The 20,235-nt window shown below is 37.6% G+C and overlaps 1 protein-coding gene across 1 annotated transcript in view; it reads left to right on the top strand.

Moving 5' to 3' along the window:
- The window catches only part of NCKIPSD (NCK interacting protein with SH3 domain), a gene marked incomplete in the record, with an annotated part of 293,113 nt that extends 273,361 nt beyond the window's left edge, over window positions 1-19,752 (top strand). The window contains 5 exon segments of the mRNA XM_053720732.1: window positions 8,243-8,323; window positions 14,738-14,866; window positions 16,077-16,169; window positions 16,298-16,470; window positions 16,699-19,752. Coding sequence (XP_053576707.1) covers window positions 8,243-8,323; window positions 14,738-14,866; window positions 16,077-16,169; window positions 16,298-16,470; window positions 16,699-16,902 — 680 coding nt within the window.
- Window positions 19,753-20,235: the final 483 nt, after the last annotated feature.

Below are 20,235 nucleotides of genomic sequence, written 5' to 3'. Positions count from 1 at the left end.
GATAACAAAGCCAGTAAACGCTTAAATTCTGTTTTTAAACCTGCTGATGTTACTCCTGAGGTTTTTCCTATTCCAGATGCTATCTCTGATATGATTACTAAAGAATGGTCTAAACCTAGTACTTCTTTTAACCCTTCTTCTAGGTTTAAGAAGTCGTATCCTTTATCTGTGGCTAATTTAGAGTTTTGGCAAAAAGTCCCTAAAGTGGATGGGGCTATTTCCACTCTTGCCAAACGTACTACTATTCCTATGGAAGATAGTACTTCTTTTAAGGATCCTTTAGACAGGAAGATTGAATCTTATCTCAGAAAAGCTTATTTACATTCTGGCTATATTCTTATGGCTGATGTGGCTGCTGCTTCTTCAACTTTTTGGTGGGTTGTTCTTTTGCTTCAACATGCTAATCATTTTATTTATGATGTTATGTTTGATGTCATTAAGATTGATGTTAAATCTATGTCTTTAGCTATTTTAGCTAGGAGAGCTTTATGGCTTAAATCATGGAATGCTGACATTGTGTCTAAATCTAGATTACTATCTCTGTCTTTCCAGGGTAATAATTTATTTGGTTCTCAATTGGATTCTATTATTTCCACTATCACTGGGGGGAAGGGACTTTTTCTGTCCCAAGATAAAACAAAATCTATGGGTAAATTTAAGCCTCCTAATCATTTCCGTTCCTTTCGTCAGAATAGAGAACAAAAAAACACTCCTTCCCCTAAGGCCTCTGGTTCTAATTGGAGACCATCTTCAAATTAGAATAAAACCAAGCCTTATAAAAAATGAAATCCAGCCCCCAAAACTGCATGAAGGTGCGGCCCTCAATCCAGTTCAGCTGGTGGGGGCAGATTGAAATGATTTCAGGGCATTTCCACAGATTCTGTTCAGAATCAGTGGATTCAGAATATTGTGTCTTAAGGGTATCGAATAGGTTTCAGAATGAGACCTCCAGTGGGAAGATTCTTTCTTTCTCATGCTTCAACCAATCCTGTGAAGGCTCAGGCTTTTCTGAAATGTTTCAGACCTAGAGCTTTCAGGGTTGATTGCACCTCTCCAGGAACAGGGTTTGGGTTTTTATTAAAATCTATTCATTGTCCCAAAGAAAGATGATAATTCTTTCAGACCAGTTCTGGATATAAAGTTTTTAAATCGTTTTGTGAGAGTTCCAACTTTCAAAATGGTGACTATAAGGACTATTCTGCCTTTTTGTTCAGCAAGGTCATTTTATGTCCACAATAGACTTACGGGATGCTTATCTTCACATTCCAATTCATCCAGACCACTATCAGTTTCTGAGATTCTCTTTTCTAGACAAGCATTACCAATTTGTTGCTCTTCCATTTGGCCTAGCAACAGCTCCAAGAATCTTCTTGAAGGTTCTCGGTGCCCTTCTATCTGTAATCAGAGAGCAGGGTATTGTGGTGTTTCCTTAGTTGGATGATATTTTGGTACTAGCTCAGTCTTTTCGTTTAGCAGAGTCTCACACAAAACAACTAGTGCGATTTCTTCAACGGCATGTTTGGAGGATCAAGTTACAAAAGAGTTTCTTGATTCCTCAAACAAGGGTCACCTTTTTAGGTTTCCAGATAGATTCAGTGTCCATGACTCTGCCTTTAACAAACAAGAGACAAATGAAATTTGGTTTAGCTTGTCTAAACCTTCAGTCTCGATCATTCCCTTCAGTGGTTATGTGCATGGAAGTTTTAGGTCTCATTACTGCAGCATCGGACACGATCCCTCATTTTCATATGAGACCTCTGCAGCTTTGCATGCTGAATCAATGGTGCAGGGATTTTACTCAGATATCACAGCTGAGATTCTTAAATCCCAACACTCTACTCTCTTTGTCTTGGTGGTTGGACCATCATGGCAACCCTTTAGCAATGAAAGAAGTATCTTGGATACTTTCTTGGGCAGAGTCCAACTCTTTATAGAAAAAACAGAGAAATGACACTGGTCTATGATTTGAATAACAGTACTAGTCAACTGACAAATTCACACTTCCGAAGGTGTGAACGAAAAAAACAACGTAAAACAAAGGGAGTCAGTGGCGCCTGGGGCTGACTGTAAAATATAGATAGCAACAATCAAATAGTAATACTAGTGACTACAAGAGAACCAACATTAATGAGGCTGAAAAGGGAACGTGAACCTTATAAAGTCTTAAAATAGACAGGAATGAATACAAAGGATATATAGATACATAAATAATTTAATACATCAATGATTTCTAATATACATATAAAATACACCGGTGTATAAAAATGAATCAAAATAAAACAATAATTATCTAAAAAGCAATGCATGGATACAATGTAATAATCTACCGTTTAAGACCTACTAGTATTAAGAGAACAAAAATGGACCTCATAAATGACATTTGATGCAACAATGTATAAAAAGTTTATAATCAGAGCTGCCTGTTAAATGAAAGTCCCTTGAATGCCAAGTTATAGTGTTACCAATTCTTAGACATTAAGTTCATAAATAGTTTTATTTAACTGGAAAAAATGCCGGGTAATTTCCTGAATAAGTGATTCAAACAATTCTGAGGCAGGTTTACACTTCGCCGTGAATGTTGGGCTTTGTTTCCCTTCAATCGATATAACAATCGATCTAACATTCAGTTGTATTGTAAAGTTCACATCAAATACGCACAGTTTATAAAAACAAGTGTATAGCTTTTACTCACTTCGGAGCTTCAGCGTCCTCGCTTGATTCACCCGTTACCTGTGTCGGCAGGGCAATGTATGGCAGTGGTCCAATTAGGACCGTTGAAGTGCACGCACTTATTCAAATTGCTGGAAATCCTTGAAGATACAAACTCCTACTGGCTCAGTGTGTGCTGTCTGAGCACATAGTCGGTTCTGGGAGTGGTTTCTTAATTGCAGGAGCAGACTGTGAAAACGTCTACGCGTTTCAGCTAAAAATAGGCTTTTTAGAATTCCTAGGATTTTACGGTTTCTTCAGGATGCTCTGGATAAGGGTTTGTCTGCAAATACTTTATTTAATAGAAAGATTGCTTAAAGGGCCATTATACACTCATTTTTTCTTTGCATAAATGTTTTGTAGATGATATATTTATAAAGCCCATAAAGTTTGATTTTTTTAAAAATGTATAATTTTGTTTATTTTTAAATAACATTGCTCTGATTTTCAGACTCCTAACCAAGCCCCAAAGTTTTATTTGAATACCGTCAGCTACCTTCTCCAGTTTGCTCCTGTTTGTGTAAAGGGTCTTTTCATATGCAAAAGAAGGGGGAGGGGGGGAAGTGTCTTATTTCCCACTTGCAGTGGCTTTCCAACTGCCTTTTCAACAGAGCTAAACTGAAAGCTTCTAAGTACGTTTTTAAACCATTTTATACTGGATTTTTATATCAGTATCTGTGCATCTTATTCTTTATAGTAGTGTCTATTACATGCAGTTATATGAAAATGAGTGTATACTGCCCCTTTAACTTCCTGATATTCACTGTTTTGTTCAGGCTTTGGTTAATATCAAACCTGTTAAGTCTATTTTTCCTCCTTGGAGTCTCAATTTGGTTTTAAGGATTTTGCAGGCTCCTCCTTTTGAGCCTATGCATTCTTTGGATATTAAACTACTTTCTTGGAAAGTGTTATTTCTTTTAGCTATCTCTTCTGCTAGAAGAGTTTGAGTTGTCGGCTCTCTTGTGAGTCTCCTTATCTAATTTTCCATCAAGATAAAGCTGTTTTGCAGACTTCGTTTAAAACCTAAAGTTGTGAATTCTAACAACATTAATAGGGAAATTGTTGTTCCTTCTTTGTGTCCTTATCTTAAGGATTCTCTTGAAAGATCTTTCTTTGGATGTGGTAAGAGCTTTGAAATACTATGTTGAGGCTACTAAGGATTTCAGAAAGACTTCTAGTCTATTTGTTATTTTCTCTGGTTCCAGGAAGGTCAGAAAGCCTCTGCCATTTCTTTGGCATCTTGGTTAAAACTTTTGATTCACAAAGCTTATTTGGAGGTGGGGCAGTCTCTGCCTCAGAGAATTACAGCTCATTCTACTAGATCAGTTGCCACTTCTTTGGCTTTCAAGAATGAAGCTTCAGTTGATCAGATTTGCAAAGCAGCAACTTGGTCTTCTTTGCATACATTTACTAAATCTTACCATTTTTATGTATTTGCTTCTTCTGATGCAGTCTTTTGGTAGAAAGGTTCTTCAGGCAGCTGTCGCAGTTTGATTCTACTGCCTATAATTTGAGTTTTTTTACATTTTTAAGAAAACTTATTATTTGTATTTAATTTCTTAGCGGAAATAGCTGTTTTTATTGTATCCCTCCTTCTCTAGTGACTCTGTGGATTTCCACATCTTGGGTATTATATCCCATTCGTCACTAGCTCATGGACTCTTGTCACTTACATGAAAGAAAACATAATTTATGTAAGAACTTACCTGATAAATTAATTTCTTTCATAGTGGCAAGAGTCCATGAGACCCAACATATTTTTTTTTTGGTGGTTATAATTTTTTTTGTATAAAAGCACATTCGGCTAGATTACGAGTTTTGTCGGTAATGGTGTGCAGTGCTAACGAGCAGTTTATGCTCACCTACAGACAACGCTGGTATTACGGGTTATTACAAACCCGGGGTTAGCCGCAGAAAAGTGAGCGGAGAGCAAAATTTTGCTCCACATCTCACCTCAATACCAGCACTGCTTACGGTAGCGGTGAGCTGGTAAAACGTGCTCGTGCACGATTTCCCCATAGGAATCAATGGGGGAGAGCAGGCTGAAAAAAAAAACCTTCAGCTTCTAACGCAACCCCATTGATTCCTGTGGGGAAATACATTTTATGTCTACACCTAACACCCTAACATGAACCCCGAGTCTAAACACCCCTAATCTTACACTTATTAACCCCTAATCTGCCGCCCCCGACATCGCCGCCACCTACATTATACTTATTAACCCCTAATCTGCCGCTCCGGACACCACCGCCACCTACATTATACATATGAACCCCTAATCTGCCGAACCCAACATTATATTTATTAACCCCTAATCTTCCGCCCCCAACGTCGCCGCCACTATATTAAAGTTCTTAACCCCTAAACCTAAGTCTAACCCTAACCCCCTAACTTAAATATAATTTAAATAAATCTAAATAAAATAACTACAATTAACCAAATTATTCCTATTTAAAACTAAATACCTAAAAAATAAACCCTAAGATAGCTACAATATAACTAATAGTTAAATTGTAGCTAGCTTAGGGTGTATTTTTATTTTACAGGCAACTTTGTATTTATTTTAACTAGGTACAATAGTTATTAAATAGTTATTAATTATTTAATAGCTACCTAGTTAAAATAAAGACAAATTTACCTGTAAAATAAAACCTAAATTAAGTTACAATTACACCTAGCACTACACTATAATTAAATTAATTCCCTACATTAACTACAATTATCTAAAGTACGAAAAAAACCCCACTAAATTACAGAAAATAAAATAATTACAAGTTTTTTAAACTAATTACACCTAATCTAATACCCCTAATAAAATAAAAAAGCCCCACAAAATAATAAATGCCTTACCCTATACTAAATTACAAATAGCCCTTTAAAAAGGGCCTTTTGCAGGGCATTGCCCCAAAGTAATCGGCTTAAGGTAGAAAAAATCCTATTGGCTGATGCAATCAGCCAATAGGATTGAACTTTAATCCTATTGGCTGATTGGAACAGCCAATAGAATGCTACCTCAATCCTATTGGCTGTTCCAATCAGCCAATAGGATTTTTTCTACCTTAATTCCGATTGGCTGATAGAATTGAAGGGACGCCATCTTGGATGACGTCATTTAAAGGAACCTTCATTCAGTCGTTGGATGAAGAACGAAGAGGATGCTCCGTGTCGGATGTCTTGATGATGGACCCGCTCCGCGCCGGATGGATGAAGACTTCTGCCCTTCTGGAGGACCTCTTCTGGCCCGGCTTGGATGAAGACTTCTGCCCGTCTGGAGGACCACTTCACCCGGCTTCGTTGAGAACTTCAGCCCGTTTGGGTGAAGACTTCTCAAGGTAGGGTGATCTTCAAGGGGTTAGTGTTAGGTTTTATTAAGGGGGGATTGGGTGGGTTTTAGAATAGAGTTGGGTGTGTGGGTGGTGGGTTTTAATGTTGGGGGGGTATTGTACTTTTATTTTTACAGGTAAAAGAGCTGATTACTTTGGGGCAAAAGGCCCTTTTAAGGGCTATTTGTAATTTTAGTGTAGGGTAGGGCTTTTTATTATTTTGAGGGGCTTTTTATTTTATTAGGGGGATTAGATTAGGTGTAATTAGTTTAAAAAACTTGTAATTATTTTATTTTCTGTAATTTAGTGTTTTTTTTCTGTACTTTAGATAATTGTATTTAATTGTATTTAATTGTAGTTAATTTAGGGAATTAATTTAATTATAGTGTAGTGTTAGGTGTAATTGTAACTTAGGTTAGGTTTTATTTTACAGGTACATTTGTCTTTATTTTAACTAGGTAGCTATTAAATAGTTAATAACTATTTAATAACTATTCTACCTAGTTAAAATAAATAACTATTAGTTATATTGTAGCTATCTTAGGGTTTATTTTATAGGTAAGTATTTAGTTTTAAAAAAAGGAATTATTTAGTTAATGATAAGAATTTTATTTAGATTATTTTAAATTATATTTAAGTTAGGGGGGTTAGACTTAGATTTAGGGGTTAATAACTTTAATATAGTGGCGGCGACGTTGGGGGCGGCAGATTAGGGGTTAATAAATGTAGGTAGGTGTCGGCAATGTTAGGGATGGCAGATTAGTGGTTAATAATATTTAACTAGTGTTTGCGATGTGGAAGAGCGGCGGTTTAGGGGTTAATATATTTTTTATAGTGGCGGCGATGTCCGATTTGGCAGATTAGGGGTTAATTTTTTTCTTTTTTTGTATTTGCGATGTGGGGGTGGCCTCGGTTTAGGGGTTAATAGGTAGTTTATGGGTGTTAGTGAACTTTTTAGCACTTTAGTTAAGAGTTTTATGCTACGGCGTTAGCCCATAAAACTCTTAAATACAGGCTTGACAGGAGAGGGTGTACCGCTCACTTTTTGGAAGACTTGTAATACCGGCGTTATGCAAGTCCCATTGAAAAAATAGGATACGCAATTGACGTAAGTGGATTTGCAGTATTTTCGAGTCTGGCCGAAAAAGTGAGCGGTACACCAGTACCTGCAAGACTCGTAATACCAGCGGGCGTTAAAAAGCAGCGTTGGGACCTCTCAACGCTGCTTTTTAAGGCTAACGCAAGACTCGTAATCTAGCAGATAATTTTTTACAGTTCCTTTTTTTTTTTTACTTTTTTTGCACCTCACTACTTGGCTATACGTTAAACTAAGGTATGAGTTGTTTGGGATGTGTATTTATAGGCATTTTGAGGTTTGGGAAACTTTGCCCCCTCTTGGTAGGAATGTATATCCCATACGTCACTAGCTCATGGACTCTTGCCACTATGAAATAAATATATTTATCAGGTAAGTTCTTACATAGATTGTTTTTTGGGGGTTTCATGTGCCTTTAAGTAGAGTTCTACTGAGAGAGGCTTAGGATTGTGCACCTGTGAGAAAGGAAACAATGGTTCCTTCTATCTGACTAATGAATGTTTTAAATATAGCTTTATTGTCCCATTAAATAAACACACAAATGATATATTCACTGTGCTAAAGGGCGTCTGTCATAGATACAAGATGGCAGCTCAGAAAGAATTCCTGACAAATTCTACAGCTCTAGCACGTTCTACAGTCACATTATCCTGTCTATTAACCAATATGGGTGAAAGGGAGAATGTAATGTTTCTATTAAATATTTTTTTAAAAATGAAAGCACATGCAAGATACTAATCTAACCACAGAAATAAAAGCAGTGTAGGGACTCACAATAAACTGTCACTCTCAAAAATGTCATTAGAGTTTCATTCTAATCAAGACTCAAATGCATGAGTGTTTTACTATTAATTAAATAAATTCTCCTTATAGCAGATTGCATCAAATCGGGTATTTACGGTTTATCCCATAACAGATGAAATACAATTAAAATGCACCACTCTCTGACTTTCTAGGATCTAGCTGAGCTGATTTTCCCATTGCATGTATATAACTGTTCTTAGGAATCTTATTTTTTTTTCTATCACATGTTAAATCTGCTTGTGAGTTTAGTACTGGCAAATAAGTGTTACATTACTGAGCTTTTTATAATAACTTATACTATTTCTTGTAGAGCATCAGAAGATGTGTTATTCTGCACTGGTTCTGGCAATGATATTCTCTATGGGGGAACCACTTCCTTATCACCATTATGGTAAAGTGCTATATTGTCTGCTAAGTTTACCGCTTGTGTAATAGATTTGCCATTTGCTCGATTACAGATTATTGTGTGCACATTTAATAAAATGTTATTGTTAAAAAAGATAGCTAATGCCTTTATTACCCATTGCCCAATTTTGCATAAGCAACACGGTTATATTCATATACTTTTAACCTCTGTGATTACCTTGTATCTAAACCTCTTCTGACAGCCCCCTGATCACCTGACTTTTTATTTATTATTTATCGACTTGCATTTTAGCCAATTAGTGCTGTGTCATGCACAACTCCACAAGAGAGAGCACAATGTTATCTATATGGCACACATGAATTAGCAGTCTCCTGTTGTGAAAAGCTAATAAAAAAGCAAGTGATAAGAGGCTGTCTGTGGTGGCTTAGAAACAGGCAGAAATTTAGAGGTTTAAATGTTATAAAGTATATTAATATAACAATGTTGGTTGTGCAAAGCTGGGGAATGGGTAGTAAAGGCATTATCTATCTTTTTAAACAATAACAATTTTGTTGTTGACTGTCCCTTTAACAAACAGTAATGCATGCGCATTGCACTCCCCATAAAAAACCCTTGGGATATCCTGAGTAAAGCCACATAAAGTACATGTGATCAGTTTTCCCCAATGTCTCTGCTTGGTAGTGCCTAAGTGTTGCCGATTCTAAGTGTAACTTTGTATATGTGTTTAACCTTTTTGAGGGGACTCAGCACACAGTTTCCAAGGGAAGTTTGTATTAAACGAGAAAGCCCCTTTTAAAGAATTGCAAAACTCAAATAAGGAAAGAGAAATATTGTTATGGTTCATACAGGTCTTGATAAATGTTCATAGCATAGTTATTTGCAACCACTTGTGTCATCACCAGGATGCACGTGCATCACTATACACCATCACCAGGATGCACGTGCATCACTATACACCATCACCAGGATGCACGTGCATCACTATACACCATCACCAGGATGCACGTGCATCACTATACACCATCACCAGGATGCACGTGCATCACTATACACCATCACCAGGATGCACGTGCATCACTATACACCATCACCAGGATGCACGTGCATCACTATACACCATCACATTCTGCAATATGTAAGCAATTAATACTCATTCCCATCACATTTTGTGGTGCAGTATAAACCTTCAGTCATATTCTGTAATATAGTATACGCTGACATCATCTTTACATTATGACATATATGAAGCTAATGCTCATCACCATAACAGTGTTTGGTATAGTACAAGCTAATACCAGTCATGTTCGCATTGTCTAGTGTAGTATTTGCTGAAAAATTGTTTACATTCTGTTGTATAATATAAGTTACTTTCTTTCCTAAGATATGAAGCGTCCACAACGTCATTCCAATTACTAGTAGGAATATCACTCCTGGCCAGCAGGAGGCGGCAAAGAGCACCACAGCAAAGCTGTTAAGTTACACTCCCCTACCCATAATCCCTAGTCATTCTCTTTGCCTCTGTCAATGGAGGAGGTGAAGTTTGGTGTCTGAAGAAATTAATTCCTTTTTTACTTTTCCCTTCAAGCAAGGGTTTGGGTTTAGCTGAGTCCACGTCAGTCTCTTCAGTAGAGTAGTGGTGGCTGTTAAGCAGTTAGGAAGTTGTGAGGTAGTCCTTGCTTTGTTTCCTAACACATTGCTGCCCATGGTACAAAAAGCCAGAGTTACTCTATTCTTTCTTTTTCTACAGGTCTCTGCAAGGAGTATGTGTCCTTTCACGCCTTGTGAGCTGTCTTCCTGCCGGACAGCTAGACTGCAGGTAAGTGCTTTTGTCTTCTAGGCCTTGGAGACTTGCACTTCAGAAGAATGTCATATGCAGTAGATGGGGACATTTTTAAAATCCTTTATGCAGGATTTTCCTTGGCAGTGGGCAGGCACATTATGTATGTTGAGACTAGGGATTTATCTTCCCTTTATTGGGACGTTTTTCCTCTTTGGGCTAATTTTGTTGAAACACTTTTAGTATGTGTGTGGCTTATGTTTTATACAGGGATTTATGTATAAACTTAACATTTGGCAGTTGGTTTTCTTTGCTTGCTTAGCTAGAACAGGCTAACTGACAGACTGCTTGAGCGTTTGTGTAAATTAAGCTCCGGTGTTGAGGGCAGAGGGAAACGTGCGTTTACTTGCTGCATAGTTTCCTCTCTCTTCCGGTCATGTGACTTCTCTCTGCTGTCGAATATTCACGGAGAGGAGCCATGTCATTGAATTTCAGTTTCTTCACTGTTAATCTACTATATGATCGTTTTAGAGACTTCTGGCAGCCAAATTGTGTATAAGTGTTACGGTAAGGCACCTCAGCCTGAGGTGTAGGGGGCCTGATTGATTTATCATTTGAAAGAATTTTTGCATAACGTTAAGCGACTGTGGTATTAAAAATTCTCAAAGTGACAGTGTATTTAAAAAAAAAAAATCTACTATTTGGGGAATTTTTTATTTAGTATTATGGGCATGGACCAAGACTCTGTGTCTTTTGACAAATGCTTGTTATGCCTTGAAGCACAAATTGTTTTGCCTATGCAATTATGTGCTGCATGCTTAGCTAGAACACTTCAATTTAAAGATAAATTGTTACCCTCTGAGCCCAATGTCTCTCAGGATGATGCTGTTCAGGCAATGCCACAGCTTTCTCCTCAAATGTCCTAAGCCTCTATGGCGTCCCATACAGTGCCCTGCAGTTCCTCTCAGCCTCCTAGAGGAGTTTATTTGCTTGCAGATTTTGCTGCACAGGTATCTTCTCTGGTATCTGCTGCATTATCTGCTTTCCCTATGCTGGGAAAACACAAGAGGAAAATTGGACATTTAGATAGTAAGGTTTCTGTTCCACCTACTGCTACGCAGGTTGCCCTCCCTCATAAGTCTGAGGAGGATACGTCGGTAGCCTCTGAGGGTGAAATCTCAGATTCAGACAGTATTATTTTTTCATCTGATACTGAAGAAGTAAACTTCAGATTTAAGCTTGAACACCTTTGTGTACTGTATTTCCAAGGAATCAGAGAAGCCAGGGATACCTTTCCTCTCGTCTTTAAAAAGATGTTTCCTGTTGCTGACTCCATTAAAGATTCATGGAGCATGGTGCCTAAAGTAGATGGGGCTATTTCTACTCTGGCTAAGAGAACTACGATCCCTATAGAAGATAGCTGCTTCTTTAAGGATCCAATGGACAAAAAGCTTGAGGCTTATTTGAAAAGATGTATGTTCATCACGGTCTTCAATGGCAACCTACAGTTTGTATTGCCACAGTAGCCAGTGCGGCATCTTATTGGTGCAACGCCTTGTCTGAATCAATTTTAGTAGAGACTCCGTTGGAGGAGATCCAAGATAGGATTAAGGCTCTCAAACTAGCCAATTCCTTTATTTCTGATGCTAACATGCAAGTTATTAGACTGGGAGCCAAGATGTCTGGCTTCAAGATTTTAGCCACAAAGCCCTGCAGGCTAAGACAGTGATCAGCTGATGTTACCTCCAAGTCCAAGCTTCTTGCGCTTCCTTACAAGGGTAAGACCTTGTTTGGACCTGGTCTGGCAGAAATAATTTCTGATATTATTGGTGGAAAAGGGTCTTTTCTACCACAGGACAAGAAGAACAGACCTAAAGGACGTCAAAGTAATTTTCTTTCCTTTCGTAACTTCAAAGGTCAAAAATCTTACTCTCCCTCTTCCAAGCAGGAACAGTCCAAGTCTTCTTGGAAGCCCAATCAATCTTGGAATAAGGGGAAGCAATCAAAGAAACCCTCAGCTGAGTCTAAGTCAGCATGAAGGGTCGGCCCCCGATCCGGGATCGGATCAAGTGGGGTGCAGACTTTCCCTGTTTTGTCAAGCGTGGATACAAGATGTCCCAGATCCTTGGGCTGTGGACATAGTATCTCAGGGTTACAAAATAGAATTCAAAACTTTCCCTCCCAGGGACAGATTCCTCCTCAAGATTATCTGCAGACCATGTAAAAAGAGAGGCATTTTTTAACTGCGTTCAGGACCTTTCCTCCCTGGGAGTGATTGTTCCTGTTCCAGTAAGGGAACAGGGTCTAGGATTCTATTCAAATATGTTCGTGGTTCCCAAAAAAGAGGGAACCTTTCGACCTATTTTAGACCTAAAGTGTCTCAACAAGTTTCTCAGGGTACCGTCCTTCAAAATAGAAAGCATTTGTTCCATTCTTCTTTTCATGTTCCCATCCACAGGGATCATCGCAAGTTCCTGAGATTCGCCTTTCTAGACAAACACTTTCGGAGTTGGATCTGATGACGTCTCGGCAGAACGCCATGCTTCCAAGGTACGGTTTAAGGTCAAGAGATCCTCAGGCCACTCTGATAGATGCTCTGGCAGTCCCTTGGGATTTCGGTCTAGCTTACCTGTTTCCTCCATTTGCACTCCTTCGACGAGTTATTGCTCGTATCAAACAGGAGAGAGCATCGGTAATTCTAATAGCTCCTGCATAGCCTCGCAGGATCTGGTATGCAGACCTAGTGAAGATGTCATCTTGACCGCCTTGGAGGTTGCCTCTGAGGAAGGACCTTCTGACTCGGGGTCCATTCCTCCAGCCAAATCTCGTTTCTCTGAAGCTGACTGCTTGGAGATTTAACGCTTAGTTCTGTCTAAGCGTGGATTTTCTGAGTCGGTCATTGAGACCATGATCCAGGCTCGCAAGCCTGCTACTTGAAAAAATTACCATAAGGTATGGCGTAAATACCTTTATTGGCGTGAATCTAAGGGCTACTCTTGGAGTAGGGTCAGGATTCCTAGAATTTTGTCTTTTCTCCAGGAAGGTCTGGAGAAAGGGTTGTCAGTCAGTTCTCTGAAAGGTCAGATTTCTGCATTATCTATTTTGTTACACAAGCATCTGGCGGATGTGCCAGATGTTCAATCTTTTTGTCAGGCCTGGTCAGAATCAGGCCTGTATTTAAACCCGTTGATCCTCCTTGGAGCCTTAATCTTGTTCTTAAAGTTTTGCAGCAGGCTCCATTTGAGCCAATGCATTCCATAGATATTAAGTTGCTGTCTTGGAAGGTTTTGTTTCTTATTGCGATCTCTTTTGCTCTGAGAGTTTTGTAACTCTCGGCTTTGCAGTGTGATTCGCCTTACCTTATCTTTCATGCGGATAAGGCGGTTCTTCGTACTAAATTGGGGTTTCTTCCTAAAGTAGTTTTGGATTTAAATATTAATCAGGAAATTGTTGTTCCTTCTCTCTGTCCCAATCCTTCTCATAAAGAACGTCTGTTGCACAACTTGGATGTTGTGCGTGCTCTAAAATTCTACCTACAGGCGACTAAGGATTTTCGCCAGTTTTCTGCCCTGTTTGTTTGTTTCTCAGGAAAGCGTAAGGATCAGAAGGCTACTTCTACTTCTCTTTCCCTCTGGTTGATTCTTTTTGCTTATGAGACTGCTGGACAGCAGCCTCCTGAGAGAATTACAGCTTATTCCACTAGTGCTGCCTCCTCTTCCTGGGCTTTCAAAAATAAAGCTTCTGTGGAACAGCTTTGCAAGGCTGCAACTTGGTCCTCTCTGCATACTTTTTCCAAATTTGATACTTTTGCCTTGACTGAGACCTCTTTTGGGAGAAAGGTTCTTCAAGCGGTGTTGCCTTCTGTTTAGATCTGCCTGTCTTGTTCTCCCTCCCTATTCATTCTGTGTCCTCTAGCTTAGGTATTGGTTCCTACTAGTAATTGAATGACATTGTGGAGTCTCCATATCTTACGAAAGAAAACAAAATTTATGCTTACCTGATACATTTCTTTCCGCATATAGAGGGTCCACGACCCCACCCTTTATTAAGACATTCATTTTTTACTAAACCTCAGGCACCTCTACACCTTTGTGTTATTCCTTTTCCCTTCGGTCGAATGACTGGGGATTATGGGTAGGGGAGTGACACTTAGCAGCTTTGCTGTGGGGCTCTTTGCCTCCTGCTGGACAGGAGTGATATTCCCACTAGTAATTGAATGACATTGTGGACTCTCCATATCCGGAAAGAAAGACATTTATCAGGTAAGCATGCATTTTGTTTTTTAGTGTACCATGTAGTTAGGTCCCTGTGTCTGTACGATAATAGTCTAATCCTTTTAGTTTGAATTCTTTGCATCAGCAATGCAGTTATATAGCTCCGGCCTTATGTGTAGTGATGTGACCAGGCTGCTTTAATGCTAGAGTATAGCTATGAAAAACACCTATAGATCTGCCAGCATTTCCAACTGGTAGAACATTCTGTCTCTCTCCTTTGGGCATTTTTAACTCTCTCTTCTTGCATTTGTTTTTATTGTATATACAAATCGAGACATATGTTAATGTAATGATCCTCACAGTCAATAACCCCAGACATGTCTCAGAGTATATGATACACATCAGCTGTAAATATAAATACAACCTTCTTACTTTTATTCTGATTAGAGCATCTGAACTCCCAGTTTGTCCAGTTCCTTTTGGATGTGATTGAGGACGGGTTACCCTCTGACATTACCGAGCAGCTTCCAGACCTGTTCCTTAATGTGCTTCTTGCTTTTAATCTGCACATACCAGGTGTGTTCCTTAAATACATGTTTTGTCTTTCCTCTGACTCCTGTATAGAAACTGTCTATACATGTTTACTGTATAAATATGGTGACTTTCATTGGAAGATGTCTATATGTCTCTATCAATATTGGTTTACATTTTATTTAAAATAAAAATGAGTCCTTTTGTAATTAAGTCATTTAGATCATCTGCAGTGATTTATAAACCTTTTCTTAAGCTCAGGTTTTGATGATTTAATTTGCCTTGTTACCAAATAAGGTTGTCACATTTTTTTTTTGGGGGGGGGGGATGACAGCATTTCTAATTAGCATAAATTATAATAATGTAACAATGCTAAAAGAAAATTAAAACAGATTTGTAATGATCGATTTTGTAACGTTTTAGATTTCCACTCGAAAAATGTGACCCTAGTAAAAACCTTTATTGCTTTTGTTTACTATTCACATTGACCTTGAAAGTACTGGCCACTGGGCTGGAAATTTCCATTAGACAAGTAGCAAATTGCAGTGAACGAGTAAACAATTTAGCTTTTTAAAAGAATCATTAAATAAAGTATAACTAAATAACCAACAATTACATAACAAAAAGACAATGCAAAAGAACTTAGTTTGAATTTTAAATGAGAAGTTTTTTATGACATATTTTAAAGTTAGTTCTTTTTTCCTTACCCTTCCTATACTGTGAATTCTTGCACATGCTCAGTAGGAGCTGGTGACTCTGTGTGCACATAAAGACTGTGCACATTTTGATAATGGAAGTGAATTTGAAAGTTGTTTAAAATCTGAATCATGAAAGTTTACTTTAAACTTTGGTGCTGGGCTCGACAAACCCAGGATCCTGAAACCACCTGTCTAGCTCCTAAAAATATGCATGGTTCCTGAATATTCTTACTGTCTCTTAATTTTAATACATATTTGTCAAGCACTGCTTTAGTGTTCCTTTAATCTCTTTAACATCGAGTGGACTAGTAAGTTTTCTCCCCGACTAAAGAATAGTGATATTTTACCCTGCCATCCATGCCTGTAAAATTCTTACTGGGTAGCAATACTATCGCCAGTGGTTATCGATCAGTATAGAAATCCTGACATTTTGGTGCCATGATTATATCGATTAGTAAGCACAGGTAAATACCCGCTAACCTCCTGTAACTGATCTTATTAGTTATTTAGTTTAAATTTCAACTTTTTAACAAATACTTTATTTTTCTTATTCACAGTTCCTGCTAATAATGTGATTATGAAAAGCCTTTGTAAACACCCTAATGTCAAAGTGTTTACAGAGAAACTTTTGCTACTTCTCAACAGGGGAGGTGAGTAAACTGGCTGTTGTGCCGTCTCTGAATCGCGTCACCTCTGATCACATCATACAGTGTCAAAGATACACATTTATACATTGCTGATCATGCTTTTTAATGTGTCCTATTTTCTGTATCATTAGACGACCCAGTTTGTATCTTTAAACATCAACCACAGCCTCCACCCTCAGTCTTGAAGATCCTTCAGGATATCTTTGCCAGCAGGGACACTGCAAACCTTTTTTATCATTCGGACATGATGGTTATGATTGACATAATTGTGCGTCAGATTTCAGACCTTTCACCTGGCGATAAGGTTAGTCACAGGTGCAACGAGAAGTTAAGTATTAGACATAATGCTATCTTAAATTTACCTTTTAACTTAATCTGTTAAGTGATACGGAATTAAAAGATTCTTCAGTTTAGTGATTGGTCTTATTTTTTGTTGAAAAGAAAATAAAGAAATCTTTGAGACTGAGGCAAATTATTTTTTACCATAGCAGAAATCAGATGGTAACGTGACTAATTGTTTTTTACCTTATAGCTCCGTATGGAATATCTCTCCTTGATGCACGCCATCATCCGCTCAACCGATTACCTCCAGCACTTGCACCGCCAGCAAGATCTGCATGGAGTGCTACAACGCATCTTATCCGAGGAGGAGGAAGGACCTCACTGCCAGATGGACAAAATGATCACCCAGGAAATATATAAAGAATTCCCTGAAGTAACTCCTAAGAGTTGTTAAGGAACCAATATGGCACATTTAGAAAAAAACAAAATATAATTTGGGAAGATTCATAAACACTTGTCAGGAATCTGTTCCTGTTTTACAGACTCTTCCTTATTCAGTGCTACTGAAAAGTGACATTATAAACTGTAGTAGAGACTTGCATTCTCTGCTATAAACAGTATCGTGATAGTATTATAATACAGAGAGATCTGAAGAAAGCATATCACACTGGAAATGCATTATTATTTCTCTTAACAGAATATACTACAACAATATCCCTTCTGAACTGACAATATGGAATGCGGCTTTACTTTTAGAACGGTTTTCGGCTTATCTGCTGCAGGCACTGTATGCAGATCATTGACTGAGAAAACACTTCATGTAGGTGTTAACTGCAGACCTCTGGTAATCTTACTTGACATTACAACTGGGTCATTATATGCTGCTTCTGATTTTAGATGTTTTGGTTAATAGCCCTACAGTAAATGCTGTTAAGTCAGGGCACAGTCTGCCATTTTAAAAACATGGCATTTGACTCGGCAGGCATGTTTTGGAAATTAGCATCTCCAACTGTTTAGCTAAAAAAAAAAAAATATTCTTACCATCTCTACATGAAATGCTGTGTAACCCCCCCCCCCACCACCACCCCAAAGGATTTCTTCCACTTAAGTAGGTTTCAGTTCTAGCTTTATCTCTAAAAAATAGTTCTAGTTTAAGTCTTAAAAGTGAGACTTGTACAAGCATTATATTGCAGCTGAAATCAGAAAATAATTTTTAATAAAGAATTATTAGCTCTTAGGTGTTTGAGTAAAGTCCTTTTCAACACTTGTGTTACTCTTCATTTCTTTATATAAAGTTATTTAATATTGAGAAACTCAGACACCTACATGTTTATTAAACTAATAATTTTACATAATGAAGAATGAGAGCTCATTGTTATGCTGAATATGATGGTTGCTGGTTCTATATTTCCATATTCTATATTTTCTATGACTAATACTTTTGCTGGCAAACCTGCGCGTGTGCTGGAGATAATTATATTTCTACATTATCTGCTTAAATATATTTTAAATCTTTTATGTATGTATAATAAGTGTGAAATAAAAAATAGTTTAACATATTAGGTTTCTTTATATTTAGATAAATTTCAAATCTGAATGCTCTTGTCATTGGTTTACATTATGTCCGTGAACAGACTTCACAAAAAAGATCCACAGTTATTCTATAGATAACAACTATGACTGTAACATTAATAGTCCCTGCTTTGTCTTGACATATCCCATGCCCAGGTGGTACTTTTCCCAGAACTTTTTATGTTTGTTTTGTGAAATAAACTAATTATAATGCAGAATGATGTTTTTTATTTTAGTAAACGTGTTGTCTTTACTAATTGATATCCAGGCCCCTGATATTCAAAGATTCTCCAGCTTGGAGAGAAATTGTAGTTCAGGCTTCAGAGGCTGAATTGACTGAATTTTTAAAAGAAAAAGAGCTGAACTTTCCTGCATGGCAAGATCTCTTTTATGTATGTGAAGCAGAGACAAGCCCAGGGCAATATAGAACTGCATAAATGAGACTGAGTTTTGTTACACTTACTTTATGCATTAGATTTTATATTACTTTACACTTCAGCTTGGGTCTTTTCAGTATTATTGCATTTAAGCTTTGCACTTTCTCATTTGTATTTTAATACTTTAAAATTTTGATTTAGAAATGATTTTACACATTCTGATTATGCTTTAAAAGTTTCTGTGTTACTTTAATAACTTAGGATCATACTTTGTATATTTTTGTGCATGTTTTGCAAATTGCAAAGCACTTTGTATTTTCTCCATTGTAAACTGACAGTTCCTGAAACTTGGAGGGACAAGGCAGTTCCCTGGGTATATTTAAATCTCTTTCACCAGTCTTGTGAAATTTTGTAAGCATTTTAAACAAGCTGGTCTCACTGATTTTGTCTTGCCAGCTGTATGCAGGTGAAGTTTTCTCAACATTCACAATACACTTATTTAAACTAACAGAAAAGTAATATATACTAAACTATAGGCAAAAGCAAGTTAAATTGTAGTGAAAACATTTGTTTGATTTGGAATTGATGCAAACATAGCCTTTATATCAACCCCAGGGGTTCTCCAGTTACCCTCTCTCTCCCCTGTGAAATTTTGTATCCCAGAAAGCTTCATTACTTTCTATGGAAGGCATCTCTCTGGGATTTCCCAGTTCCTCCCCTTTTCCTCGGAAATTCAGTCAGTTCTGCCCCTGTGAAGTCAGCACTATAATCTCCAAACTAGAGAATGTTTGATTATCTGGGCCATAGAATGTAATGATGTTCTGTGGTAAACTGAAGCTGACCGTTTTTTAATTTAAAGAAGTGCAATCTAATTTGTAACATATACACATAAATATACAAAGTATGAGCCTAATTTGGTAAAGTTACACAGAAACTGTGAAGGCATAATCAGAATTTGTAAAATCACAATCCTAAATACACTGCTGAATACAAAATAACATACAAAATAGAATGTGCAAAGTTTAAATGTAATTAAATGCCATCTGAATTGTAAAGTGATATAAAATACAAAGCACTAAGTGTAAATGCAGCTGAACTGTCATATCATGCAGCCCTTTATTGCACTGGGCTTGTCTCTCCTTCACATATTGAAATGCATCACTAGGGATCTCACGGTGCTGAAGGATCATTTTAGAATATCTCACCTGATCAGAGAGGTTTTTAGTATCAGGTCCTCAATGAGAAGTTACAAATAGATAACTGTGTGGGAGCAATATTAAAGGGAACTTAAGCTCTATAAGTAATACCCATAAAATGTTCAAATAAAATAAAACAATAAAAATATATATAATGTACATTCATTATTTATTGTGTTTGATTTTCCTGTAGCTTTGATAATTGTGTGTTTTTCTTTTTCTATTGGAGATTGGAGTTTACCGTGCTTGACTCAGAACACTGACCCTACAGCGGGGCTTGATAAATTTGTTTAAAATCTAGGAGCCAGCCCATAGATAGGAGCCAGAAACTTTTGGCCACCCAATAAAAGTTAAATTGGTGTTTCACAACTGCAAGTCCTAGAAAGTATCAAGCCGCACCAACCTAAATTGTATATGCTGTTGGTTACATCTGGAAGGGAGTTCTAATCCAAAGAGCCAAAACCTAATGTTCAATGAGCTCCTGATACCTAGCTTTTTCCGAACCCTGCCTTACAGCATGCTACACACAAGGGGTGTGGAGATTTAAAAAAAAAAAAAATCTACCTGTCCACGGGACTAAAGTGGTAGACCAATCTACTTGTCCCTCATTATAATCTACTTGTCCTGACATATTATATATAT

Source organism: Bombina bombina, chromosome 7 (genome assembly GCF_027579735.1).
Source record: "Bombina bombina isolate aBomBom1 chromosome 7, aBomBom1.pri, whole genome shotgun sequence".
Classification (NCBI taxonomy): domain Eukaryota; kingdom Metazoa; phylum Chordata; class Amphibia; order Anura; family Bombinatoridae; genus Bombina; species Bombina bombina.
This window is presented reverse-complemented; position numbering and strand designations above follow the sequence as displayed.